This window comes from Durio zibethinus, chromosome 11 (genome assembly GCF_047325235.1).
Source record: "Durio zibethinus cultivar Kanyao isolate XHJ-2024 chromosome 11, ASM4732523v1, whole genome shotgun sequence".
Classification (NCBI taxonomy): Eukaryota; Viridiplantae; Streptophyta; class Magnoliopsida; order Malvales; family Malvaceae; genus Durio; species Durio zibethinus.
The window spans coordinates 1,915,786-1,942,408 of record NC_143172.1 but is presented as its reverse complement, the minus strand read 5'-3'; the positions used below and the strand labels follow the sequence as shown (position 1 = coordinate 1,942,408).

The 26,623-nt window shown below is 34.3% G+C and overlaps 5 protein-coding genes across 28 annotated transcripts; 3 read left to right on the top strand and 2 right to left on the bottom strand.

Annotated features, from left to right (window-relative positions):
- The first annotated feature begins 645 nt into the window (after nucleotides 1-645).
- Nucleotides 646-9,507, top strand: LOC111290749 (vesicle-associated protein 2-1-like). Of its 13 annotated transcripts, none has more exons than XM_089767607.1 (17): nucleotides 646-797; nucleotides 935-1,011; nucleotides 1,518-1,617; nucleotides 1,745-1,874; nucleotides 2,037-2,140; nucleotides 3,454-3,536; nucleotides 3,998-4,068; nucleotides 4,188-4,269; nucleotides 4,501-4,616; nucleotides 4,719-4,850; nucleotides 6,042-6,138; nucleotides 6,767-6,837; nucleotides 6,957-7,038; nucleotides 7,269-7,384; nucleotides 7,487-7,627; nucleotides 8,629-8,697; nucleotides 9,228-9,507. In XM_089767607.1, exons 5-17 carry the CDS (start codon nucleotides 2,121-2,123, stop codon nucleotides 9,339-9,341), a joined length of 1,194 nt encoding a protein of 397 aa, XP_089623733.1. In that variant the 5' UTR covers nucleotides 646-797; nucleotides 935-1,011; nucleotides 1,518-1,617; nucleotides 1,745-1,874; nucleotides 2,037-2,120; the 3' UTR covers nucleotides 9,342-9,507. The 13 variants fall into 13 exon arrangements, with proteins under 13 accessions (XP_089623733.1, XP_089623731.1, XP_089623732.1 ...); XM_089767605.1 differs by having other exon boundaries at nucleotides 1,745-1,914; XM_089767606.1 differs by having other exon boundaries at nucleotides 926-1,011; nucleotides 1,745-1,914.
- Nucleotides 9,508-11,159: 1,652 nt separating this feature from the next.
- Nucleotides 11,160-12,341, bottom strand: LOC111290754 (uncharacterized). Its single transcript, XM_022882216.2, has one exon. It carries the CDS (start codon nucleotides 11,904-11,906, stop codon nucleotides 11,376-11,378), a length of 531 nt encoding a protein of 176 aa, XP_022737951.2. The 5' UTR covers nucleotides 11,907-12,341; the 3' UTR covers nucleotides 11,160-11,375.
- Nucleotides 12,342-14,229: 1,888 nt separating this feature from the next.
- Nucleotides 14,230-21,317, bottom strand: LOC111290748 (putative glycerol-3-phosphate transporter 4). Of its 4 annotated transcripts, none has more exons than XM_089767601.1 (5): nucleotides 21,187-21,317; nucleotides 17,277-18,309; nucleotides 15,755-16,300; nucleotides 15,152-15,196; nucleotides 14,230-14,685 (listed from the first exon to the last, which is right to left on the bottom strand). In XM_089767601.1, exons 1-4 carry the CDS (start codon nucleotides 21,202-21,204, stop codon nucleotides 15,159-15,161), a joined length of 1,635 nt encoding a protein of 544 aa, XP_089623727.1. In that variant the 5' UTR covers nucleotides 21,205-21,317; the 3' UTR covers nucleotides 14,230-14,685; nucleotides 15,152-15,158. The 4 variants fall into 4 exon arrangements, with proteins under 4 accessions (XP_089623727.1, XP_089623726.1, XP_022737936.2 ...); XM_089767600.1 differs by having other exon boundaries at nucleotides 14,230-14,659; XM_022882201.2 differs by lacking the exon at nucleotides 14,230-14,685 and having other exon boundaries at nucleotides 14,929-15,196.
- On the top strand, nucleotides 18,838-21,610 carry LOC111290751 (large ribosomal subunit protein bL19cz-like). Its single transcript, XM_022882208.2, has 5 exons — nucleotides 18,838-19,212; nucleotides 19,304-19,672; nucleotides 19,980-20,066; nucleotides 20,156-20,289; nucleotides 21,304-21,610. The coding sequence occupies exons 1-5, from the start codon at nucleotides 19,189-19,191 to the stop codon at nucleotides 21,410-21,412; spliced, it is 723 nt and encodes a 240-aa protein (XP_022737943.2). The 5' UTR covers nucleotides 18,838-19,188; the 3' UTR covers nucleotides 21,413-21,610.
- A 1,625-nt stretch (nucleotides 21,611-23,235) lies between these two features.
- Nucleotides 23,236-26,569, top strand: LOC111290752 (vesicle-associated protein 2-1-like). 9 transcript variants are annotated; one of them, XM_022882211.2, is made up of 8 exons: nucleotides 23,236-23,488; nucleotides 23,671-23,785; nucleotides 24,440-24,510; nucleotides 24,612-24,693; nucleotides 24,867-24,985; nucleotides 25,091-25,222; nucleotides 25,995-26,063; nucleotides 26,170-26,569. In XM_022882211.2, exons 2-8 carry the CDS (start codon nucleotides 23,725-23,727, stop codon nucleotides 26,347-26,349), a joined length of 714 nt encoding a protein of 237 aa, XP_022737946.1. In that variant the 5' UTR covers nucleotides 23,236-23,488; nucleotides 23,671-23,724; the 3' UTR covers nucleotides 26,350-26,569. The 9 variants fall into 9 exon arrangements, with proteins under 9 accessions (XP_022737946.1, XP_022737944.1, XP_022737945.1 ...); XM_022882209.2 differs by having other exon boundaries at nucleotides 23,237-23,498; nucleotides 23,635-23,785; XM_022882210.2 differs by having other exon boundaries at nucleotides 23,238-23,488; nucleotides 23,635-23,785.
- The last annotated feature ends 54 nt before the right edge of the window (nucleotides 26,570-26,623 follow it).

Sequence of the window (26,623 nt, the reverse complement as noted above, 5' to 3'; positions counted from 1 at the left end):
AAAAAGAAGAGAAAAGAGAGGAGAAATTTTTTACTCATGAAGAATCGAGTTTCAACTGGTACTTTCTCTTCACTAGCTATGTATGTGAATCGGATTTCCACTGTCCTGGATTCTAAAATGTTGGTTGAATTCATATACCAATCCATTTTTTTCTTGGAAAGCGATTCTTCTTCGTGGAAGTAGATATATGATAAGGGCCTATTTAATGGGTTATGTTGTGGACTTTAATATTGGGTTGTTTCTATTTTGCACGTCATGGGTTATATGTAAGTCCCATATTGCTTTTATTTCCAACGGTCATATTACCGTTGAGGAGAGAGAGTTGTTCTTCTCCGAGATTCTCGGATGCAGCTTCACTAGTTGACCAGGTCAAGTTATCTTCTCTTTCTTTGAAATTCTCTGATTCTTCTTCTTCTCTTCATATCTGTACTAAGCTCTTCATCTGTTCCTCCTCTTCTATCTTATGTCATCTCTGTTCTAAGTTCTTCCTTTGAAAATCTCTGATTGTCCTTCTTTTCTTTTATTTGATCTCTGTTTAATTCTGAAAATCTTTTAAGTTTTCATTCAAAGATTCTTGCGCTTGCAACAATTTACTTTGACGAAAGCTGTTTCTCATATTTTCTTTCGTTTTTCTTTTCTTTTAAGCCAAAGAAGAAAGACTATAAAACAAACCATTGATATGAAGATTGAAGAAGAAAGATTGGACTTCTTTGCAAGTGAAAATTTGGCTCTCCACATTTTGGATCTTATTTTTCGCATGGGGTTTTGCATTTGTTCAAAGTTCGGGTGCCATATACGTAATTAACTCATTTCTTGATTTATTTCCCTAACTCTTCTTCTCCTTCTTCTTTTATTTTTTTATTTTTTAGTTTGTGAAAGATTTTTATGGGTGGTGTTGATTGATTTTTTTTTTTTTTTCTGAGAGTCTTTCTAGATGTGGGGTGCTAGTCATGACTGCTGATGGCTGTAAGCAGTTGATATCTGTTAATCCCAATTGCCTTAAGTTTATTTGTAAGTTTCACCTTTTGTATATTTGTACTCGCATGCATGCATGAAACTGTATACGTAGAGTCCCGTTAGATGCATATGAAGGTTCATGATTCAATTATATGGTTGTGATTAAATTGGAAAGGGAAAAATATTGGTGCAAAGGATTGCTGTTGTTTTGAATTTCAGGTGGTGATTGGGAGGGATGCATTGGAGATGATTATTTTGTTACAAATTTTTATGGAATTAGATTTGTGGACAATATAGCGATTTCTATGTTGATTTGTTTTATTTTTTTGAATTCATAAGTTGATTGGGTCATTGCTGGTGTTTCTTTGATGCTAGCACAGACCAATTCAGCCTCTCGTCCAACCAGAACTTGTACAGATATTGTTATTCTTTAGAATTAGAGGAGAAGAAAAGCAGTTTAACAATTCTTAAATGTCGTTAGTATATATAATTATTCTTGAAAATTTTTGCTAAACAAGATTTTAGTTCAGTTGACTTTTGGTGCTTTTTGGCCAACATAGACTTTGGATCATACTATTCATGTTTTCAATTGAGCCTAAGAAGCAAAGTTCTTGTGATCTTGAACTGGTGAACAACACAGAACACCATGGGGCGATCAAGGTACCATTTCTAACTTTCTGTTACAGTTGCAAATGCCCTATGAATATCTTGTTTTTTGTATTCTCCATCTGTTCTGGGATTCATTATATGATTGCTTGCTTGTAATGTTCCGAACTTGTCATGTTAGGTTAAAACGACTTTATCTAGCAAGTACTGTGTGCGACCGCACATTAGTGTTCTACTGCCTTGGGACTCATGTATCATCGGAGGTATTACCGTTAATCTGATCTTTCAGAAACAATTTCGTTTCTCATAAGGTAAGAGATCCGCATATCTAGACGGCATTTTAAAGCACAGGTATTTTTCGGTCTAAAAATTGTTCTAGCTACCTTATCTTTTCTGAGACAAGTCGCTTGCTTAGCCTGCTTTCCTCCATTACTGATTTCATTGACCTGCTTGAATACCAATCACACGCCAAGCCGAATGGGAATATCCTCTACATATGCAATGCAAAGACAAATTTCTGCTACAGAGTACTAAATTGCCTCCACATACTGACATGGATGACCTACCGGAAGATACTGTAAGAATGCTGGCATGGAGAATAATGTTTTCGTTTGACCATTTTAAGCTTTTATTTTTTGGAATAGATTTCGTTTTTTTTTTTTTTTTTAAATTGGAGTTAATTTTTATTTTTGCAGAAGTTTTATTGTTCCCAAAAAAGGGAAAAAGACATTTTTTACATGTGGTAAAAAGTCAGTTCTGCTGTAAATAAAATGTCATGTTTCATCCGCATGAATTTTTAAAATATTTAATATTTTATTTTTTATATACGCATGCCTAGATAGACTAAGTCAATAGTGTTAATCTTTAGATTACCATAGTGGTGCACATATCAGTTGGCAGACTAAGTCAAAGATTATTTTTTTCTTGTTTTTTAATATGTTTTAGATGAGTCAAAGTTAGAGTTTCAGCTAATCAGCTTTCACAGCCCAAAAAGAGTTAATCAGCGTTCACTCTTTCAATAAATGAAGAATGATGAAATTTTACCAGAACAATTGCTGTTTCATCCACATGAATTTTTAAAATATTTAATATTTTATTTTTTATATACGCGTGCCTAGATAGACTAAGTCAATAGTGTTAATCTTTACATTACCATAGTGGTGCACATATCAGTTGGCAGACTAAGTCAAAGATTATTTTTTTCTTGTTTTTTAATATGTTTTAGATGAGTCAAAGTTAGAGTTTCAGCTAATCAGCTTTCACAGCCCAAAAAGAGTTAATCAGCGTTCACTCTTTCAATAAATGAAGAATGATGAAATTTTACCAGAACAATTGCTGTTCGAGTGTTCAATATTGACGTTGAAAATTACTGCTCCTAGCATTCCTCTTGTAAAAGATTGTTGATAAAGGATCAGCAAGCCTTTAAAAGTATATAAAAAGAGAAAACCAGGTTCTGTTTGGTACAGAGAAGAAGAATATTTAATTTGGAAACTTGATCAGGCTGATAATTTCTTTTTACTATTATCATTTTGTATTGTTGACTAACTAATATTTTTACAAATAACTAGAATACTTCAACCTTAAGAATATTTAAAAAAAGCAATATTCACTTTTGTGTTGCTTCATAATACTTAACAATGGAGTTTAGTTAGAACCTCCTTAGATGTAAACTACTAATAACTAGGATCCTTTGGACTTTTATATAAAGTGTTATAATGTTTCTTCGAAGGTAGATTTTGAGAATAAATTTTCAGCCATATTATTGTGAAGTGTGGCGAGATGCCATACTAATCATGGTGTGACTCTACTGTTATTCTATCAATTTCAATTACTATTTTGCTGCATCAATTGTTGTGGGTGGTTTTGATTGAATTTTTTCTAAGGGTAAAGTTTGATCTTAGAGCTGGGGATCATGACTACTCTTGACAGTAATCAGTTAATATCTGTTCATCATAATGACCTCAAGTTTATTGGTAAGTTTCACCTTTTGAATGTTTGTACTTGCATGCATGCATGTGAATTTTGATATATGTATGTATGTATGTGAAAGTTCATGAAATTGTACATTTAGAGTCCCATTAGATGTATGTGAAATTTCATGATACAATTCTATGGTTATGTGATAAATTTGGCAAGGGAAAAATAAGGGAACAAAGGATTCTTGTTGTGTCGAATTTCAGGTGGTGATTGGGAGGGATGCATTGGAGATGATTATTTTTGTGACAAGTTTTTCGGGAATTAGATTTGTGGACAATATAGTGATTTCTATGTTGATTTATTTTGTTTTATATATTCTTAACATCATCGGGTCCCTTGATCTAGAATTGGCAGTCATTGCTGGTGTTTTTTGGATTCTAGCACATACAAATTCGGCATCCCTCTTGAAACAAGTTTTTAGTTAGCTGACTTTTGGTCATTCTATTCATGTTTTCAGTTGAGCCTAAAAAGCAAAGTTCTGGTGATCTTAAAGTGGTGAACAACACCGAACACCATGTGGCTTTTAAGGTATTGTTTCTGTTACTGTTGCAAATGTGCATGAATATATTGCTATTCGTATTCTCCATCCATTCTGGGATTTTCTAAGATTGTTTGATTTTAAGGTTCCCAACTTGTTATCATGTTAGGTTAAAACAACTGCACCGAAGAATTACTGTGTTCGACCATTCATGGGTGTTGTACTGCCTTGGAACTCTTGTGTCATCAGAAGTATTACTTTTAATCTGTTCTTTCCAAAAAACTATTTCATTTCTTGTAAAGTAAGAATGTCAATGGCATTTCAATGCAAAGTTATCTTTTTGGTCTAAGAACTGATGTAGCTTGCCTTTTCTGATCATAAAGTCACTTCCCAGGCCTGCTTACCTTCATTACTAATCTTTGTTAGTTCATTTAGATTCTCATATGTCTGATATTGATTTCATTGACCTGCTTGAATATCAGTCACTCGCCAAGCCCAGCAGGAATATCCTCCAGATATGCAATGCAAAGACAAATTTATGCTACAGAGTACCATAGTGCCACCAAATACTAAAGTGCAAAACCTACCAGCAGATACTGTAATGCTAACATGGAGAATAACGTTTTCATTTGACTACCCTTTATGATATTGTTTAAAGACAGATTTGATTTTTGGAATGTGATCTTTGTCCTTGCATCAGTTCAATAAGGAAAGGGCTAAGGAGATTGAGGAGTACAAGCTTAAAGTTTTCTTTTTATCTCCTTCCATTCAAGGGAATTCAAAAGGTGAAGGATTAAAGAGCTCCACACTACAAATTCCTTATTCAAACTCTGTGAGTCTCATCAGCTATATATATATATATATATATATATATATATATTGGGGGTTGTATTTTGTTTTGTTTTATGGAATATACATGTTTGCAAACACTTAACCTCACAACACTTGTACATGTGCACTTTGAGGTTTTGAGTAAAGGTTCACTTGGTACCTTTTTACCTTTGATCATACAATTGGCATAGGTGCTGAATTCAGTATGATGTGAGCAACTGAAAGCTCTCCCCCTAATTAAAACTCTTTGTTTTTAATGCTTTTTTAATATTACTTAAGATCAAGGCCAAAGCATTTTTGGTTTTGTTTGTACAACATTATAATTCTAGTTTTATGATGATGTATATCATTAGTCTAGTTTTTGTGTATAACAATAATGCTATGTTATTTGGACCTCACGGTGAGTATAGGATACAAGTATGTGTCCGATACGGTACGCTTAGCTTTTCCTAAGTTTTTTCATAAATTGGATGGTCAAACCTCCAAACTCATGTCTGTGTTCATGCCTGTTGAAAGTATTACACATGCATTGCAAAGACACGCACCCAACCTGTGATATATTATCTATTTTCAACCTTAAAACTTGGATGACATGGAGCTAAAGCTGTTTGAGTGTTCAAGAGTGAGGTAAAAACTACTGCCCCTAACATTCCTCTTGTGAAAGATTGTTTATAGTGGATCAACAAGCCTTCAAAAGTATATAAAAGGAGAAAATCAGGTTTTATTTGGTGCAGACATGAAGAAGTTTGATTTGGAAACTTGATTAGGTTGATAATTACTTTTTACTCTTATAATTTTGTATTGTTGACTAATTAATGTAAGGTGCATTTTTACAAGTAACTAGAATTACTTCAACCTTAAGAATATTTTTAAAAAAAGAATATCTCCACTGCACCAAAAAAGGAAGGAATATTCTCTTTTGTATTGCTTCATAACACTTAAGTATGAAGGAGTCTGGCTACAACCTCATTAGATGTAAACTAGTAATAACTAGTCTCGTTAGGACTTTTATAGAAGTACTGCAATGATTCTTTGAAGGTAGATTTTAAGAATATATTTTCAGCCATATTGTTATGAAGTTTGGTGAGATGCCATATTGATTATGGTGTGGCTTTATTGTTATTTTATCAATTTAAATCACTGTTTTGCTGCATTAATTGTTGTGGGTGGTTTTGATTGAAATTTTTCTAAGGGAGTAAAGATTGATCTTAGAGGTGGGGTGCTAGTCATGACTGCTATTGACGATAATCAGTTGATATCTGTTCATCCCAATGATCTCAAGTTTATTAGTAAGTATCACCTTTTGTATGTTTGTACTTGCTTGCATGCACGTGAATCTGATGTATGTATACATCTAAGGGAAAAATAGGGGTGCAAAGGATTGGTGTTGTGTTGAATTTCAGGTGGTGATTGAGAGGAATGCATTGGAGATGATTATTTTGTTACAAGTTTTTATGGAATTAGATTTGTAGACAATATAGTGATTTGTATGTTTATTTATTTTGTTTTTTGAATTCTCTACTTCATCGGAGTCATTTGATCTAGAATTGGCAGTCATTACTGGTGTTTTTTTGGATGCCTAGCACAGACCAATTCGGCATCCCTTCCAACCAGAACTAGAATAAACAATGGGCAATGCAAATTCAATTTGTGAAGGTTGACATATTGTTCTTTAGAAGATGCAGGGAGAAGAAAAGCAGTTTAGGAATTTTCTTTTTTGATCTCGTAGTCATCTGTAATGTGTCATCAATTTTTAGCTTCATTAATTTCTGCTTTTGGAGGCCGTTTTCTTTGTAATGCTAAGATCCTTCTTAAATGGCGTTGTGATCATTTTCTTCAGTATATGATTATTCTTAAAACTTTTGTTAAACAAATTTTAAGTTAGTTCAATTTTGGTAATGCTATTCATGTTTTCAGTTGAGCCTAAAAAGCAAAGTTCTTGTGATCTTAAAGTGGTGAACAATGCAGAACACCATGTGGCTTTTAAGGTATTGTTTCTGTTACTGTTGCGAATGTGTATGAATGTGTTGTTATGTATATTCTCCACCCATTCTGGGATTTTCTAAGATTGTTTGATTTTAATGTTCCCAACTTGTTATCATATTAGGTTAACACAACTGCACCGAAGAACTACTGTGTTCGACCAAACAGGGGTGTTGTACTGCCTTGGAACTCATGTGTTATCAGAAGTATTACTTTTAATCTGATCTGTCCACAAAACCATTTCATTTCTTGTAAAGTAACAATGTGGATGGCATTTGAATGCAAAGTTGTCTTTTGGTCTAAGAATTGATGTAGCTTGCCTTTTCTGATCACAAAGTCACTTCCCTGGCCTGCTTTCCTTCATTACTTATCTTTGTTAGTTCATTGAGATTCTCATATGTCTGATGCTGATTTCATTGACCTGCTTGAATGTCAGTCACTCGCCAAGCCCAGCGGGAATATCCTCCAGATATGCAATGCAAAGACAAATTTATGCTACAGAGTACTATAGTGTCTCCAAATACTAACGTGCATGACCTACCAGCAGATACTGTAATGCTAATAAGGAGAATAATGTTTTTTATTTGACTAACTTGTATGATATTGTTTAAAGACAAATTTGATTTTTGGAATGTGATCAAATCTTTGCATCAGTTCAATAAGGAAAGGGGTAAGAAGATTCAGGAGTACAAGCTTAAAGTTTTCTTTGTATCTCCTTCCGCTCAAGGGAATTCAAAGGATGCAGGATTAAAGAGCTCCACACTACAAATTCCTTATTCAAACTCTGTGAGTCTGGTCAGCTTTTTACTTATGTGTGTGTGTGTGTGTGTATAGGGGGCTATATTTTGTTTTGTTTTATGGAATATACATGTTTGCAAACACTTAACTTCACAACACTTGTAAGCGTGCACTTTGAGGTTTTGAGTGAAGGTTTGGTTGGTACCTTTTTACCTTTGATCATATAATTGGCATAGGTGTTGAATTCAGTACTGATGTGAGCAATTGAAAGCTATCCTCCTAATTAATCTCTTTGTTTTTAATGCTTTTCTAATATTACTTAAGTTCAAGTTCAAAGCATTGTTGGTTTTGTTTGTACAATACTATAATTTCTAGTTTTCTGATGCTGTATATTGTTCCTCTAGTTTTCTTGTATAACAATAATATTATGTTACCTGGACTTAGGGTGAGTATGGGATATGAATATGTTTCCGATACAGTACATTTAAATTTTCTTAGTTTTTTCATATATTGGAGGGTCAGACCTTCATACTTATGTCCATATTCATGTTTGCTGAAAGTATTAGACAAAGTTACTTCAAAAAAAAAATAGTCAGAGCAACATACAATATCACTAATCTGCCTCGTGAAAAATGGGAAAATTTTCCATGCATTAAACCTTTTGATCAATTATCTGGAATCTGCAAGTGGATTTGGCAGTTTGAAAGAAGTAGGAATGAAAAACTATGGCAGATGCTTGCATTTGTTTCACAAGCTGCAAATACTCATCGCCATTGATCTTGTCTGTTTTATATGAGCAAGCGATTCTAATGTTCTTGTCTGATTTATACGGATTGAGGACTTGTTTTTTTTTCCAAAAAAAAAAAAAAGAAGAATTAAGTTAGCTATTGAAAATCCTCATGTTATCTTGCATTTGCAATACTTCATTGTTACAATTAAGCTAGCCGGTTTGCCTTCTATTTAATTATATTTCTGGTGAAACTAATTTGAAAATGCAAACCCAGAATCCGACTTCTACGTCTATATTTTTACATTTCCTTCCTTTATTTATGAATCAGGCTGTGCAGCACCCGAAGGATGCAAGAGATGCAGCAGTTCAGCTAACACTGCAGTTGCAACAGAAACTGGTAAGTTTTCACTTCAGATTTTTTGGTCTTAGTTTTCATCACGTGACAACTGCTCCAGTTAACCCAAAAACAGACGTATGCACTCACACACTCATACAGTTAAAAGAGAGAGAGAGAGAGAGAAGAAGAAGAAGAAAAAACAGGCTTCGCTAATTTGGTATTTCACAGTTTTGTGAAATTTTGGATTAGCAGCTGACAGAAAAACAATATAAAGGTACCGTACTCAGGTGATTCATAGGAGATTATCTATCTCCAGTGTTTGAACTTCAACCTCAAAAATTTTCGTGCTGTGACAATAAATGGATTAGATTATGTTATAGTTATAAAATATTCATAATGTAATAAGTCTCCAATTCCACCTGGATTAAATATAATATTGACTGATTTTTTTCCCTGATATTTTATGCTTTGAAATCAATACATGTTTATGATTATGTTTATGGTTTTTTTTTTTTTTCTGAGATATAGTCTTACAACTCACAACAGCAACTAATGACCAATATGTAAACGATCTTGTTTTCCTCCAACAGGATTTTCTGAAGAAGCGAATAAACAATCTTGTTTTCCATAAACTTCTGAGAAGGCCAAGACAACCGAGGAATGAATGCGGGATGCCGTTGTTGGCTCACGTGAAGGAACCCTGACTGACTTTGAGTAGCTCAAGTTGTCATTTCTTCACTCTTCATAAAGAACAGAACAGAAGATAGATAAGATAACTAGATAAGATGTTTTTAGTTCAATGCTTCTTTCTTACCTATAAGTGTTTCCTCCTTTAACAGGTATCCAATGCTGTCTTATCTTTTTCCAAAATTTCTATGGTTTTTTTCTATTATTTATATTACAAACAGGGGGGAAAAAATACAACCTATATAATTTTTAAATATTTCACTTGAAAATATATTAATCTCATTTTCTTTTTCCTTTTTCATCAATGGGTAGTCCAATAAAATTTTAAAGTAGGTTTTTTCAAAGAATGTTATGTTATGAAAACAATAAATTACTACTAGTGCTTTGGGGTTTTTTTTTTTTTTTTTAATAATTTGAAAGAGTTAAAAAAAAATTGAAGATTATATGGGAAAAATTTATATGAAGTTTTATAAGTGAAGTTTATGAAATTTTTTATAAAAATGAATAAATAAAAATTAAAATTGATATATTAAAATATTTTATCACATAGATCAAGTGTATAATATTTAAAAAAATTTAATAAATTTTGATATAATTAAATAAATATTTTAATAAAAATATTAATAAAATTTTAACTGTTAAATAAATATCGATCAAATTTAAATTATAAATAATTTTTTTTAACTTTATCAATCTATCAATTTAAAATTTTTATTAAATTATTTTAAATAAAAAAATTTATAAATTTTATTTAAATAATTTTATATAAGTCTTGTGCAGATTATCCTTGTTTATTTCTATTAATTGAATTTTACAAAGGTTTGAGATTTAAAGTGTGTAAAATGTTGGTGGGCAACCAGCCCATGTGCACATCACTTTCAAACTGTCTATGAATGTTAGGCCCACCTCAACCAATCATACATCCATTCAATACTCTCTCCACACTCTCTTTCTCTCCCCTCGTGCTTTTTTTGCACCACTGAGAAAAAGCCCACTCTTATTAAAATTTCTGCCACAATCCAAAAGAGACCCCAAAGGCAACTCCCCTGCTCTTTCCCAAAAGTTAATGACTCCATTTTTTCCTCCACACAAGTCTAACTTAACAGCTAGCACCTCCTTTTTCTTCCTCTCCCAATTTCATTGGCATCACCCATTCACCACCACCACCTGTTCACCTTTCTATCTACCCCTCAGCCAACTCATTCTCATCTAACTTTTTGCAAAGTGTCAAGGTAAATCATAAATGGCTTTTATGTGCATGGACAGGAATGTACATTATGTACATTTTCTTCTTTTTTTTTTGTGTATATTAGTTTATTTAAGAATTTTAAGTGACACTTTAGAATGATAATGAACAAATTAAATCCATAATAATTAGAATTACTATTTGAAGTTTGTGTTACAACACATTTTTTAGTTGGAATCAAACATTTCCCATAGGATGATCCAAGTTCAAATCTCACCCTCTAATTCTAATCTAACCTTTTTGTTGTGTGTGTATGTTATTATCATAACAAGGAACAGCAAAAAAGAAAAAAGAAAACTCTCCTTGTCTCATGTTCTTAAATGATGAATATAACTTGATTGAAATCTGGTGATAAAGAATGGCCTTAAAATTATCCAGCTTTTTTCTCTTTCTTTTTTAATATTAATTTCTCCATTTTGTTTAGCAATAATCAGCATGGAAAACATTCATTTTTTTTTCTTTCATAATGTACTTATTCTAAAATGCCCACCTTATACTACACTCTCTCCTTAGTCCGCAAGGCAGTAAATAAGTAAATAAAGTGAGAAAGAAATGGAAATGATTAACATTAATTATTGATACAAACAAGAATCACAAAGTCTCTCTTTATTCAGCTAAGTAAAAATGCTACAAAATAGCAGTAACATTCAATGAAAATCTCCTAAAATGACAAATCACAAATTCAGCTCCAAGAATCAACCAGAAGAGAGAGAAAATGGAACAAGAAAAAGAATACACAAATAAATAGTTTAATCTACATAAAGTAAACAAAAAAAAAGATTAAAAATGTTTAAAAAACTGTGTCCTAAACGAAGAGTGCAACTCCTCCAAGTAATGCCAATAAGAACATGCTGTATTCACATGTACAAGCAGCAAAACTTGGTGATGACATAACAGGAGGCGTAGCTGGCTCTGGCCCCCCGTCAGTGGAGGCACCAGGTCCACCAGCTTCAGCAGATCCAGGAGGATTAGCTATAGATGGCGAAGCAGCCGTTGGTGAAGGTGGTGAACTTATTGATGGGGTTGGTGCCATTGGGGCAGATGATGGGCTTGGGGCCAGTGGAGTTGATGAAGGGCTAGGAGCCATTGGGGTTGTTGGGCTTACGGAAGGAGGGCTGGACATTGTCGGTGGGGGTGAGGAAGTTGGAGTCACAGCTGGGGGAGGTGTCATAGTGGTGGGTGGTGGAGTGGATGCTGTAGGAGGAGTACCGCCAGTGGACGGTGTGGTGCTTGAACTTGGTGGCATTGTTGGTGATGCTGACGGACTTTGAGCTACTGAACATGATATCAAAGCAAGCACCAAAGTCAACACAAGCATGGCACAGGAAGGAGTCATGCTTGTATCTCGTTAACGTGTGCGTAAGCGTGTAAAAAGAAAGGCAAGAAAACTAGAGAAGTTCAAGACAGCAAAAGCTGAGGCCTGATATGGTGAGTTGTGTGAGGTATTGGGGAAGGAGGGTACTGAGGTTGATATATAGAGGCAAGGAGATATGAAAGTAAGAAGAATCATTTCAAGGGATAAGTACACGGACATTTCATGCTACTTGACACAAGAACTGACGCGTGTCCTAAACGAATGTGTGCTATATTTGTGGTCGAGCATTTCTGGTGAAGCCAGGCATGCACAGGACAAGATGAAGATTGAAGAGGATATTTTCTTTTTTCTTGTTACTATTTTTATTCCATGATGTGGAAACCATCAAGTGATTTTACTTTTAGAATATTTATATAGAGAAATTGGGAGCTTAAAGTTGATGAAATTTATCAGGAATCATCACTTTAAAAAATATTTGACACGAGAATATTTGCTTGGTTTTCATTTTAAAATGAAAAGCCTTCTATGTTCCAAGTGTCTTCCATCTTTTGGCACAAAGCTTGGATGCTTAAACCAATAATTAAGAAAAGTTTCAAAACGATTGCACAATCCGGATTACTTAACCACGAGTGGCAAAAGAATAAGTAGTTTCTTTTTTTTTTTTAAGTATACCATATAGGTCAATGGCGCTTAGCTAGTTAGCTGGCACGCCCACCAGATGATCATGGCAGGGACCAACAACCATAGTGGCATTCATACTTTGCAGGTACCCATTTTGCTTGTCCCACCAACCAATATTTGTGACTGCTGACTTATTCACGAGAATCATTATGACAAAAGCAACATGCCGAGAAAAGCCATGCCCGCAGGCCTAGTTTTAAGTATTTTTTGCTTTTCTTCTTTCTTGATATGATCAGATGTAGTTGAAAACTTGCATTGATTTAATACCTTACATAAGAAGGATTAATGATATGCAGGTTTAACATGTTTTTAATGTTGCTTGTTTGGTCGGTGATAAAATGAATGCAAGCTTTTAAAATTCAAACTAACTTGGTTTTCTAGACTATTAATGGTTGCCAGCAACCTAATTATCTCCAACCATGATCAAGTTTAAATGGGTGTCAAGATGTTGGTGAAAAACCCAATCTGCTGGTTACGTTTTGACAATTTGAAACCTTTTATGTTTCTGCTAGTATGATTAATTATAATCAGAAATGCATAAAACCTGGAAAGTTCAAGGAAAAAACCATTCTAAAGTAATTTATTTGATATAGGGAATTGAAGAAGCATTCACCAGGTGATTTTTTTTTTCCTCTCTCATTTGAACCCATGCATGTTTTCTTGTCCCTGGGGTTGCAAAGTACAAGTCATGAGCCCATAAGACATGAACCATGAAGTTGGTAATGGTTAACACACAAAATACTTGGTGTGGTGCAATGATAAACAAGGACACTGGATCCAATGTTGCCATCTTGCTAGCCTAAATTAATACAGAACCGATGCAAGATGTATGGTATTCTGTACTCCATCTCTATGGAGTGGACCTTCTCTTTGCAGTTGGCTCATTTCTGGTTGGCTGTATCTTAAATCAAAACCAATAATCAAAGGCCATTATATAGTTTGAAGATGTAAGATTAACGGTACTTGAATTAAAAATAAAAAGTCATTCGTTAGTTTAACACTAGAGACTCAAATAGCTCCTTTCATGAAGAAAATCAGTACGAATACGGCAGATGCCTCTGTGTGATCGTAAACTCATTGAAAGTGAAATATGATAATTTTAAAAATATAAAGAAACAAATTATGGTTGGAAAGAAAGAGTCTATAATGTGAAAATTAAGGAGGACAAAGGATTGCTCAATTCCAGCAATTCTAATGGCGATTGACAGTAATGTCTGCTTTGGAGCTATCAAAAAGGACACATTTGTTTTTATTACAATAGCGGTGGCAGGAGCCATGAATTTAGCATATATTTGTTTTGATTACATTTGTCAAATGGCAAGTTTGAAATCTTGAATCTTATAACTATATATAACAATGATATCGTAATTGGTAAGCGTATCATCGAACTTGAAAAGAACATCCTCATCCTAATAAAAAAAAATTACAGGAATAAGAAACCTCGGGAAAATCTTTTCTGGAAAGAACATAAAAGGTTGTCTCTATTCCACTAGAGGACAGATTTGACAGATACACAATAACAGAGAGGAAACCAAGGACCATAATTAGTTGGTTTCATGTAGATATCAGGACATGACTACAAAATATCAATTGCAATTTGAAACGTGAATCAACATCTGTATCGAGGCAATAATATCCTTCAGTACATGAGGACCCCCCCCCCCCCCCCCCCGCTATAATGGAAACCATTTAAGGATGGAAACTGACATTCAGACCTTCAGACTCATTAAGATGAAAGCATCATCGTAACAGACTTGACATTGAGTTTCCTTCTAATGCTAAAGAAATGACAAAGAAAATAACAGCATATATGTGTTAAAACAGAGAAACTCCAGCACCTGATATTGCTGTTGAAATGATCGACTAACCCTTCACATCAAACCCGAAAACCAACAATAATGCTAAATTAGGCTTAGCAGAAACCTAACAGCATCAATGCCACCAAGGTAGATGGTTTTCAATTAGGACAGCAACCTTTAAAACAATCTTCAGCTTCAGAAAGAGTCGTCGTCACTCGTTAACACAAGTCAACCTGGTTTCTAAATTTACTTCTTATTCAACTTGGAGAGGGGACGAGTGGAAGCACCTAGTTCCTTGGAAAATCAACTGACATGAGAGCCTAATAAACCGAATAAACATTCACATATTTATCAAATATTTACTACAAAAATTTAACTGGTGGGTGACAGCAAAATTGATGCGTCCAAGTTGGATAATTTTTAATTGTCAAAGGTTGGATGAGAGTGAGAAGAATGAGCTCCATCCATAGAAACAGTCGATGGCAAAACTTAACCCGATTCCTCAATTTACTTATTATTCAATCAAGTAAACAGAGGGAGAAGGGAGATTATTCCTGGGAGAATCAACTGAAACGAGAGACGGATAAATCAAACTAATTTTACATATTGCTATCAGTGTGAATATAATACAAAAATCAGGCTAGCTGGTGGAAAGCTCAGTCATTGCCATCATAATTTGGCAAATACTTATGCTTCGTGTCTGTCAACTCAGACTATTATTTTTAGCTCTTCTATCTCTAGTATGTGTTCTGAAATCCAAATTTTTGTAGCTCCTTGACACCATACCTGATTATCACCTCTGATTGCTTAGAAGGGGTTGGGATCCTGTAGCTGCAGGGAAAAGGTAGAGATCAGACAACTCCAAAATGATACCATATTAGAAAAGACTTCTCAATATGCAAGGAGCAGGAATGGTGGCTTGATTGAAGCAACAATAGGACCTCTAGCATGAAATATAACAGACTTTGAACCAAATACAGATTAACTTTTCCCACATATTATCTTCCAAAACAGAAATTCCAGATATAATACACAAGAATTACCTGTTGGAAAGTGCATAAGTTTCTTTATTATCTCCCTGGTAGTCTTGGAAATCACAAAACAAATTTTACTTAAGAATATTGAATAAAACGTATCTATATAACCACGACTATATGACCAATCGTTTATCAAATATATTATTTTATCCAAAAAAATTCTTTTAGGACTTTTTTTTGGAAATGAATTTAGTAAGTTCAAATTTTGTAAAGATGAATTAAAGGATAGCATTTCACACTCAAATCCTACTAAGGAGCAGGTGGCTAGACTTAATTTTAGGGAAATTCAATTGTAATACTTAGTTTGCAACTTGCATGCATGATCGGTGCAATAAAATTTTTATCAAATTACCTTCAAAAGTTTCCTGTCTATGGGATGATGGAGTTGGTTTTTGATTTTTCTCACTAATTTCAGCTATGACCAAACGTGATAAAAGAAGTGTTGCAATAAGTGCTCCAACCATTAGCATTATGAAAACAGCATCCCATCCCTTTGTCGAGAGAAACCCAGTGAGAAGAGGGCCAAGAGCAGCACCAACTGATCCAGTGCCATCAATTATGGCAGTCACTGTTGCCAATGCCCGAGAATCCCCTCTGAGAGAACTGTGTGTACCAAGGTCTGCAGAAACTGCAGTTGTGATAAGCGCGTATGGCCCATTTACAAACAAGCCAGCAATCATCATAAGTAAAATGTTGATGGTACGTGATATATTTCCATATGCGCGGTACAAGAGCATGGAAGGTATTGCAGCAGACATGAAGCTGGCTGCTGTAGTAGCCCGGGCATTAAGTTTATCAGATATGTAGCCAGCAAGGATCCCTCCAAACATACCCCCTACATCAAACAACGTAGAAAGATTTCCAGCAGATTTCACAGACACATACTCCCCACCAATTTCTGCAAAACAATGGAATCAAACAGATGGGAAAAACATTTGTCTCAGACTCTACAAGATAGCAGGTTCATACAGGTCTGGGAAAATAGGAAATAAATCTCTTCAGGAATTGAATCCACCAAAAAACAAAAAAAAGGCTCAATATCTTTACTGCTATTTCAAAGCAGCTGGATTATGATGCTGAATATTAAGACAGTGATCTGCATCTTTAATAGAATCCCATGCTCCAGCAACAAATAGGTGTCAGGAAAACAAAGAATAGATAAGTGAAATATATATATATATATATATATATAAACTCAATGAGAGACCCAATTGTTAACTGAGAGGACTTCAACCAACTGCATATTCCTGATTTTATAAATGATTAATGCATTTTGTATCTTTATTTATTTAAAAGAAAGAAACCAAAGGGAAAACAAAGAATTATACAGTATGTAAAATTAGAAAGAACAGCAAACCTACTTCAAATTCACAGGAGTTATACTTAAGGATGAATACCAAGTATACTGTTCCCCTAGAATGTGTAGTCAAAAGATAAACTTATCTTGGATGCTACATCAAAGGGTAGAATAACAGAGAAATTAGATACTTTACCTATTTATCAATTTTACATCTGTATATTGACGGAAATCCATTTAGAGTCAACAGGAAAAACTTTGACACCAAATCAATCATATATGCAGAGGTCTCCAATAAGGAAAATCTATTCGAGCTCATTTTGCACTTCCAAATACCCTATACAGCTTTTCATACCAAAAGTAACATCTGATTCTAGATTGATTTTCATTCCTAACTAAAGCTAGCGTATGCTTAATCATTTCTAAATTTGCAATTCATTCTAATCTTGTCACTCAGTCTACAGTACAGTAGATTCATCAACTAAGATAAGAAGATATTTGAGAAAATAGATGCCTATTAGGCTCCGAGTTGCTTGTCAATCAAGCAATATGCAAAGCTTGAAAACAAGAAAAATACCTGTCTGACTCAAATAAAACGGTAACCAATATAAAAATGTGTAGGCCACGAGCTTTGAGAAGAAGAGGCATAATGCATATGAAATCACCCCTGGTATCGAACAGGCTTCAAAAAGTCCAATACCTTTCCTGCTTCCTGACCCTTGTTGGAGACTATAATTTTTTTCTAAATCCACTGTAGTTCCCTTTTGAATTTGAGCCTCCTCATCATAAGGCATCAAATCCAGCTTCGCTGATGAAGCATTTGCACCATCAAAACCAATATCCTCTGGATAAGCAGGCAGGAACAAATAAACTAGTACCCCTGATGAAGCAATTAATGCTCCTGGGACAATAAAAGACCATCCCCAACCACTGTCTAAAACAGCAGCAGCAAGAAGAGATCCACTAATATTCCCAACTGAAGTATGCGCATTCCAAACACCCATTATCAAACCCCTCTTCCTTTTCCCAAACCAATTTCCCATCACAGCGACAACCGAAGGCCAACCAGTAGCTTCAAATAACCCAGCAACCATTTGCATCGCAAGGTAAAACGAAAAGGCATGAATGTTCCAAAAGTATCCCATCCCAAACAGCCCCACAAAAATACCACTCGCAATCATCCCAGCTGTCAAGAACAACCTAAGATCTAAAGTATCACCTAAATGCCCCGAAACATACATTCCCAAAGAGTAACAAGCCAGAAAAGCAACATCAATTTCACCCAATTTCCATGTACCATCAATTCCATTAAAAGGATACCAACCCTTGTTTTTCGTTCTATTTCTATCAAAACTCACAAAATCTTCCTTGATGAAGACATTTCCAACGGGCCAAGGGTTTCGCTCAGAAGCTTTCATGGGGTCAGGATCCAAAACGCTCTTAACTATGCTACTAGGCTTCCTAGAGGCATGATAACTAGCATATGCTATGAAGGTAATCAACAAAACCATGTATCTAAATGATTTTAGGCTCCAATCTTTACCTCTAATACTTCTGATAATCAAAATCCCAGGTGGGATTTTCCTCATTGTATCTGAATTCCTTGACATCTTTCACAAACACACAAATTTAACTATTCAAAACCAACAAAAAGCCAGCTTTTTACCACAAAAAATCTTTCATAATCATAATCATAAAAACGCCGTGTTCAAAACATCCTTAAAAGGCGAAACGTCCATTACAAAAACACAATGTGATTAGCCTGATATTGTACATAAAAACAATAACTTTACCTCACAAAAACAAACCCTTTAATAATGTAATATGATAGCTAACCTTGATTCATACAAACAGAACTTTTTAACTGGTTCTTGCTCTGAGGAGAGAGAGAGAGAGAATTGCTTTTTTTTAGGGGAAGACAGAGAATAGTGTGAGGGAGAGCGAGGTTGGCGGGACACAGGCAAAGGAGACGAGAGTTTGTATTAAAACTGGAGACAAACCATACTTGTTTGGAGCTTCAACTGGAAACATATGTATCTAACCGCCACGTAGGCGATCAGGGTAGTGATAGATTAACCGTGGCTCAAAGCAAAGAGAGAATTCGCAGAAGGCTAGGTGATTGCCACGTTGCTAAACAGGAAGAACTATTGAAGTACTTCAGCAATAGGCTAAAACCGCTAAAATAGCTTATGTAATAAACATTTTAAATGCAAATTTTGGATTCATTTCTTTATCAATAAAATTTGGGTTATTTTATTTTACTCAAAAAAGTATTATATTTTTTCCTTACTTTATCTTTTTTTTTTCTCTAAAGAAAGGGGTCAGTTTTACTTGCATCATTAATCAATAATAATAAAAGGTTGGAGAAATGGGTGTAAAAAACCAAGCCGACCCGACCCGTTACAGAACCCTATCTCAAGTGTCTCCCCATCAATTCTCGAAAACGGATAAGGCACATTGTCTACCAACTGAGACTCCACAGTAGCGCCATGGCCTCCCAAGTTCTTCCTCAGGTAACCCTTACCTCATCTTCTTTTTGCTTACTTTCTTTCATTTATTTTCAAGTAAGGATTTGCATTTACATTCAATTTTGATTATTTATAGGCACTGCATATGATCCCAAGAAACCAAGTACAGTCATTTAATCCAGTAAAGAATCTTGGGTTCTCAGCATTTCTGTCTCGTGGTCCTTCTCCGTTAACGGCTTCCAAGGTTTCAGTTTCTGGATTTCATTTGAAGACCCCTGTTGGGTCGAATTTCAGATGTTTTGCTAGAAGGGAAATTGTTGTGAGAGCTGAGTCTAATCCTGAAGGTGAAGCTGAAGTTGAAGCAAATGAAATTGATGTTGAAGAAACCGAAGCGAAAGCAGAAGCTGAAGAAGAAGTTGAAGCAGGAGAGGAAGGAGAAGATGAGGTTGAAGAGAAACCCAAGGAGCCAAGAAAACCCCGGGTTAAGCTTGGCGATATTATGGGGGTAATTTGGTTAATCTTTTAATGTTACTGGTGATAGTTTATCGATTTATTCACTCATATAGAAATTGAGAAGAAAATTCGAAACTCGGCTTTGCATTTTTTTTTATCATTTTGAGTTGGTTTAGGAGTTGAAAAAGTTGAATTGTTTAGTAAAGAGAGAACCTTTCACCTAATTTTGAGTAGTTGGGTTGAGTTGTTCAATAAAAGAGCTTAACTTTGATCTACTGCTTTGAGAATCTTTTTGAAGATTTGTGACTGATTAATTTTCTATTTAATTTGATGACATGATTGCTATTTTTTCTGAGTAGATATTGAATAAAAGAGCAATTGAAGCATCAGAGAAGGAAAGGCCAATTCCAGATCTTAGAACTGGTGATATTGTAGAGATTAAATTGGTGATTCGCATTTCTCATTCTTCCCACTGGATTTTTTTAATATGATTTAGTTGTTATTTTTATATTTCCTTTTTGTGGTTGACTTGCAGCAAGTTCCTGTAAACAGACGTAGGCTGGCTGTGTACAAAGGTATAGTCATATCAAAGCAAAATGCTGGTATCCACACCACCATTCGAATTCGGAGAATTATTGCTGGCATTGGAGTTGAGATTGTATTCCCTATGTAAGTATTTCTTTTATTATTATGCCTAATTGTAATGATGACTGTAAGACCATTTCCTTCATTTGGATTAAGCATATTGGTGGTTCAATTATTCTGCCTAATTAACTAACTAATGTAGAATCTCTAATCTGGGAAAGAGAAATTGGGAAGCTAGATTTGAACATAATCTTCTTGAATTATCCAATTCATGAAAATAAATAAGAACATAGATTGATTTGCAAAATTGAAATCTTAATGATGTACATGCTTATTAATTTCTATTGCAGTGACTTTTATATAGTGTCTGGTATGATTCATTGTTGTCCCAGATTTCTTTGTGATTTTAAGATGATTGACCTTCCATAGCATATGTGAAACTTACATTTGTTGTTGCATATACCATACCTATTACTATGACGATTTTACCTTCTCGTTTCATCACGCTAATCATCAAATTACAAAGTGAGGTTAGCATGTATCAATTACTTCTAACTCTAAGGAGACAGACAATGCAGTCTCAAATTTGTCTCAACGAACTTGGCTAAAGTCTTGGTTTTTGTGTATTATATAGAACTAACCATCTTACTAGTTACTATAAGGATTTTCTTCAGGGTTCATATGTGTAATTGCCATTGTTTCATCTCCTTTTGTCGAAGGATTTCTGCAAGCTTTGATTATTTACTTTTTATGCTTTAGTCCACAGTCCATGAAGCTACGCAATTATTCATGATTATCAGGCTTCTTGTGATTTCTGTTGCTTTGTGGTCTTAGGTGAAGTTTATCATCGTTGGAAAACAACAGAAGTTGAATTTCTTGAATTTATCTTTTGCTCAAACTTTCTATGTTTTTACGAGCTGCAACATGATATTCAAATCTGTAACAAATTGGAACTTGAATATAGAGTTGTGTAACTAGTACCTTAGCTTGATGCTGCATCCTGGAGTTTAATGATGACTGTGCTGATACACTGCAGAAACGTTTCTGAAGTCTATTGAATATGTTTCCTGATCCATGTTTTCTTGGTTGTACTTTCAGTTACTCGCCGAGCATTAAGGAAATTAAAGTAGTCAAACACAGGAAAGTCAGGAGGGCGAGGCTGTATTATCTAAGAGAAAAGCTTCCCAGGCTGTCAACTTTCAAATGAAAGACAGTAATGCCCTCACTCTGGTTTTTCTCCTCCAAATTCTTATCAGTTCCTCAATAGCATAGATATTGTAAGATCTCCAATTCTATGAATCCATCCCCTTTCCTTTTGGTGTAAAATTTATTGTCAGCATTGATTTGATTTTGGGAAAGACTAAATTCAATCCTCAGTAATCTACTTGATAATTTCAATCTGTTATTTGTTAATGCAATTTTCTAGCTTTCAAACAATGCTTCTTTGTTTATCAGAGGAAACCAGAATAATCTTAATTGCAACATGTAAACTCCTCTCCCACTTTATGTATCAGCCTTTTTCTTTTGCTGATAAAGTTTCTTTGCGATGAAGCTTTGCCATTTCCCGTTTTTGAAGTGCCTTATGGCCAAAGTTAGTTTGAGAATAATCAATATAAGGGAATTTGAAGCAACTTTAAAGAAACAGGGAGTTCTAAAGACTTATTTTACTTGCCTTTTAAGTTATTGTCAAAATCAGGTCCATTTCTGTAAATTTTAAATAAAATTAAAATATTCTGTTCTCTCCAAGCTAAGATACGAGGATAAGAATGGAAATTAATAATAAATAAATAGATATTCGTCATTATCGGATTTAATATATTTTGATGTAGATGTGTTTAATTTGGTGTGGTCCTGCGTTATATAACAAATAAAGTAATAAAAGGGTGCTTAATGATGCACCCCATATCCCATTTTATATATCATTATTATGTCAGGTCTCATAATTAAGGGACAAGTAATTAATTGTTGTAATACACGGCAAGTTTCTTGAATACAAAAATGAGTTTCCGGTCTAAGCAAAGAGCAAATCACTTTCTCCCACTTCATGAATTCGTGTGAATCTTATCAACCGAGCATCATCTTCATGACTTCATCCATGGTGTAATGCCTTGGTCATGTTAGTGGTTCTAATGCTCGAAATATTAATGTGAAAGCAGTAATATAAAAATAAATTCAAATATATATATCTAAGTTTATTAAATATTCAAAAGAATGAGATGTTAACCCGTGTATCATACTTGGATTATTTTACTTTCACATTTTTAAAATGTTTAATTTAATATTTCAATACCTCATATAATTTTCTCTGTATCCAAGATTAAAGATACAAATGAAAATGATTAAATTTAATTTTTTATAATAAATTTGAGTAAATTTCAATATATATATATATATATTAATTTTATAAATCATTTATAAACAAATTATCAACAATAAACAAAATATTTGATACATTGGGAACTATATGCATCTTTTCTTTTGATTATCCTATTCAACCTTCAATCATGGAGTGTAGTTTGATATGGATTTTTTTTTTCTTGAAATCATTCACTAGTTAAGATATATATGGATGAAGTTGCATTAATTTTCTTGTCAAAACATGCAACCAAACTACTTTCTTCTAAGTGCTAAGGGATAGTTTCAATAATTAAGAGGTCCCACACTTTGATCCTCATTTTTATATATCCTTAAATTAAACTCAGCCACTAAAATTTTATGTGACATAAAAGCTTCTCAAAATTCATAAAAATGAAATTGTAATTACATTTTTTTTTCTTTTGAAAATATGTAAACAAATTTTCATTTCTTACATTCCTCTGCAATGAACAAAAAAACATTAAAAAAGAAAAAAAAAATGTGTATTATGATTTGAGTTGGGTTGTGGAAGACAACACCTAGAAATTAATGAAAAAGATTTAGAATAATGAAAAAAATGACGGGCCCACTTCCAGGCTGTTACTTTAGAACAGGACTTTATCTTCCTGTTAAATTGACACGTGTCAACATCCATTCCTTCCTCTCTCTCTCGTTCTCTGATATAACCTTTCTCTGCTTCTCCCGTTACCAGCAACAGACGGTTCACGAAAGCTCCAAACAACATTCCTTCCATTTCTTTTTCTCTTTTATTAAGTAAAAGAAAAAAGAGAATACAAATTAAATCTTAATTCGGACCAGAAACTCCGACTTTGGTGGCGGCTAATTCGGTGACTCCATTTCCCACACCAAAGAAAAAAGAGAAACCAACCTTGGATTTGGACCGAGCCAGTTGCTGTTTGGACCACATGTTAGTCCCGGTGATTAATATTAACTAAATTTCTCTCTCTTTGAAAAAATAAAAATAGAAACTCCATTGCAGAGTTGTTTTTTTCAAAGCTTTTGAGGGTTCTGTTTGTTGATTTATTATTATTTTGCTCTGGTTTTTTTTTTAAGTTTGTGAAAGACTGTTGTGGGTGGCTTTGATTGAAGTTTTTCTACGAGAGTAAAGATATAGTGGTGGCAGTGGAGGTAGGGGCCCCAATCATGACTGCTGGTGAGGGTAATCAGTTGATTTCTGTTCATCCCAATGACCTCAAGTTCATTTGTAAGTTCCACTTTATTCATGTTTGTACTTGCATGCATGCATGTGAATTATGACGTATGTATGTGAAAGTTCCTGATTCAAGTCTATGGGTTATGTGATGTGATGGACTTGGAAAAGGAAAATAGTAGTGCAAAGGGTTGGTATTGTGTTGAATTTCAGGTGGTAACTTGGAGGGATGCATTATAGATGATTATTTATGAAGTTTATGGAGTTCGAATTGCAGAGAATATAGTAATTTGTTTGTTGATTGTTTTTAGTTCATCTGTTTTGAATTATTGACTTCGGTGGGTTGTTTTGACCTGTAATTGGCAATCATTGGCGGTGTTTTTGGAATGCTAGCACTGACAGATTCAGCTTCCCTTCCTACTAGAACTTGTATAAATGATGGGCAATGGAAGGTTGACATATTGTTCTTTAGAAGATGCAGGGAGAAGAAAAGTTGTTTAGGAATTTTCCTTTTTAGTTTCTTTATGGTTTGTAGCATGTCGTCAATGTTTAGTTACCTTAATTTCTGCTTCGGGAACTGCTTTCTTTGTAATGCTAGGTCCTTCTTAGATGTCATTATGCTCATTTTCATTGGTATATTTTTATTCTTGAAAATTTTTGTTAAACAAGTTTTTAGATGACTTTTGGTCATGTGATTCATGTTTTCAGTTGAGCTGGAAAAGCAAAGTTTTTGTGATCTTAAAGTGGTGAACAACACAGAACACCATGTGGCGTTTAAGGTTATGTTTCTGTTACTGTTGCAAATGTATATGAATGTCTTGTCATCTGTAATTCTCCATGATTGTTTGATTTTAACGTTCCCAACTTATTACCATGTTAGGTTAAAACAACGTCACCTAAGAAATACTTTGTTCGACCAAACACTGGTGTTGTGCAGCCTTGGGACTCATGTGTCATCAGAGGTATTACTTGTAATCTTATCTTTCCGAAAGACCATTTCATTTCTTGTAAAGTAAGCAATTCATGATGGCCGTTTCTGATCATAAAGTCACTTGCCTAGCCCGCTTCATTACTTTTCTCTGTTAGTTGAGAATCTCATATGTATGATACTGATTTCATTGACCTGCTTGAATAGCAGTCACTCTCCAAGCCCAGCGGGAATATCCTCCAGATATGCAATGCAAAGACAAATTTCTGCTACAGAGTACTATAGTTGCTCCAAATACTGATGTGGATGACCTACCAGCAGATACTGTAAGACTGCTGACATGGAGAATAATGTGTTCATTTGACTAACTTTATTACATTGTTTAAAAGCAAATTTGAATTTTGGAATGTGATCTTTGTATTTGCATCCAGTTCAATAAGGAAAGTGCTAAGGAGATAGAGGAGTGCAAGCTTAAAGTTTTCTATGAATCTCCTTCTGCTCAAGGGAATTCAGAAGATGAAGGATTAAAGAGCTCCACAGAACAAAGCCCTGATTTAAACTCTGTGAGTCTAATCGGTGATCAGCTTTTTTTTGTTGGGGTGGGGTGTATGTGTTTTGTTTAATAGAATATGTATGTTGCAAATGCTTAACCTCACAACACTTATACACATGCGTGCTTTGAGGTTTTGAGTAAAGGTTCAATTCATACCTTTGATCATACAATTGGAATAGGTGTTGAAATCAGTAGTGATGTGGGCAACTGAAAGCTCTCCTCCTAATCTCTTCATTTTTATTCTTGTTTTTTATATCAATTAAGTTCAAGGCCAAAATACTGCTGGTTTTGTTTTTATAATATTACTATTTCTAGTTTTCTCATGCTTATAATGTTACTCTAGTTTTGTTATATAACAATATCATTCATTTGCCTTGTGACCAAAGGGAAAAATATGCATGCATTAAACCTTTTGATCAGTTATCTGGAGTTTGCTAATGGATTTTGCAACTTGAATGATGTGTACATGTCAATATGAGCAGTACATACTCATTTCCTTTGATCTTGTCTGATTTATATTTGCTTATTGTAAGCTATTTCTTGTCTATGACCTGCTTATTGTGGGATTAAGGACCTTTGTTTTTTTTCTTTTCTTAAAAAATTCAGTTAGCTATTGCAAATCATCTTGTTATCTTGCATTTGCAGTATTTCATTGTTATATGCTTGCCATCTTGCCTTTTATTTAATTATATTTTCCGGTGAAGCTAACTTGAAAATGCAAACCCAGAATCTAATTTCTACAGTCTTCATTTTTAAATTTCCTTTCTGCATTCATGAATCAGGCGGTGCGGCAGCTGAAGGAAGAAAGAGATGCAGCAGTTCGGCAAACACTGCAGCTGCAACAGGAACTGGTATGCTTTTACTTCAGATTTTTTGGTCTTACTTCCTAATTATAGTTTTGTTTTTGTGTGTATGTATATCCATGTTTATGTTCTGATGTACGGTCTTACAACTCAGAACCGCCATGATCGAAATGTAAACAATCTTGTTTTCCTCAAACAGGATTTTCTGAAGAGACGAAGACAACGTAGGAATGACACCGGCTTCTCCTTCACATTTGCATCCTTTGTGGGATTGATAGGCATAATGGTTGGCTTTCTGTTGAATCTTTCCTTGTCTTCACCATCGACGGAATAATAGATGCGGTTTATAAGTGTGGAAACCACTAATTTTGTTCACTTCATTGTATAATGAATGTCTAATGTTTGTTGGATGGAGAGTCTGCTCACTTCCTTTCCTTTCTGTACATTTGATCTTCGCCATATTATGTCTTTGATCACCTGGTTTTTTCCGAATGTGGTTTCATTCTTACTATAATTACTGCAATACTGATTCAGTAAATAGTTTCTTATTTTAACTTGTCCCCTGAATTACCATCTAATACTGCTGCAGCGTGTTGCATGACATTTTT

Excerpts from the sequence above, each read along its gene's own strand:
- LOC111290749 (XM_089767607.1), top strand. The coding sequence starts at position 2,121 with ATGACCTACCGGAAGATACT. Across the intron at positions 7,385-7,486 it reads ATGACCTACCAGCAGATACT|TTCAATAAGGAAAGGGGTAA; the intron begins GTAATGCTAATA and ends TCTTTGCATCAG. Across the intron at positions 7,628-8,628 it reads ATTCAAACTCTGTGAGTCTG|GCTGTGCAGCACCCGAAGGA; the intron begins GTCAGCTTTTTA and ends TTTATGAATCAG.
- LOC111290752 (XM_022882211.2), top strand. The coding sequence starts at position 23,725 with ATGACTGCTGGTGAGGGTAATCAGTTGATTTCTGTTCATCCCAATGAC. Across the intron at positions 24,511-24,611 it reads AACACCATGTGGCGTTTAAG|GTTAAAACAACGTCACCTAA; the intron begins GTTATGTTTCTG and ends TTACCATGTTAG. Across the intron at positions 24,986-25,090 it reads ATGACCTACCAGCAGATACT|TTCAATAAGGAAAGTGCTAA; the intron begins GTAAGACTGCTG and ends ATTTGCATCCAG.
- LOC111290751 (XM_022882208.2), top strand. The coding sequence starts at position 19,189 with ATGGCCTCCCAAGTTCTTCCTCAG. Across the intron at positions 19,213-19,303 it reads CCTCCCAAGTTCTTCCTCAG|GCACTGCATATGATCCCAAG; the intron begins GTAACCCTTACC and ends GATTATTTATAG. Across the intron at positions 19,673-19,979 it reads AGCTTGGCGATATTATGGGG|ATATTGAATAAAAGAGCAAT; the intron begins GTAATTTGGTTA and ends TTTTCTGAGTAG.
- LOC111290748 (XM_089767601.1), bottom strand. Across the intron at positions 16,301-17,276 it reads GTTTTATTTGAGTCAGACAG|AAATTGGTGGGGAGTATGTG; the intron begins GTATTTTTCTTG and ends ATTGTTTTGCAG. Across the intron at positions 15,197-15,754 it reads TAGACAGGAAACTTTTGAAG|CTACAGGATCCCAACCCCTT; the intron begins GTAATTTGATAA and ends TTTTCCCTGCAG.
- LOC111290754 (XM_022882216.2), bottom strand. The coding sequence starts at position 11,906 with ATGACTCCTTCCTGTGCCATGCTTGTGTTGACTTTGGTGCTTGCTTTG.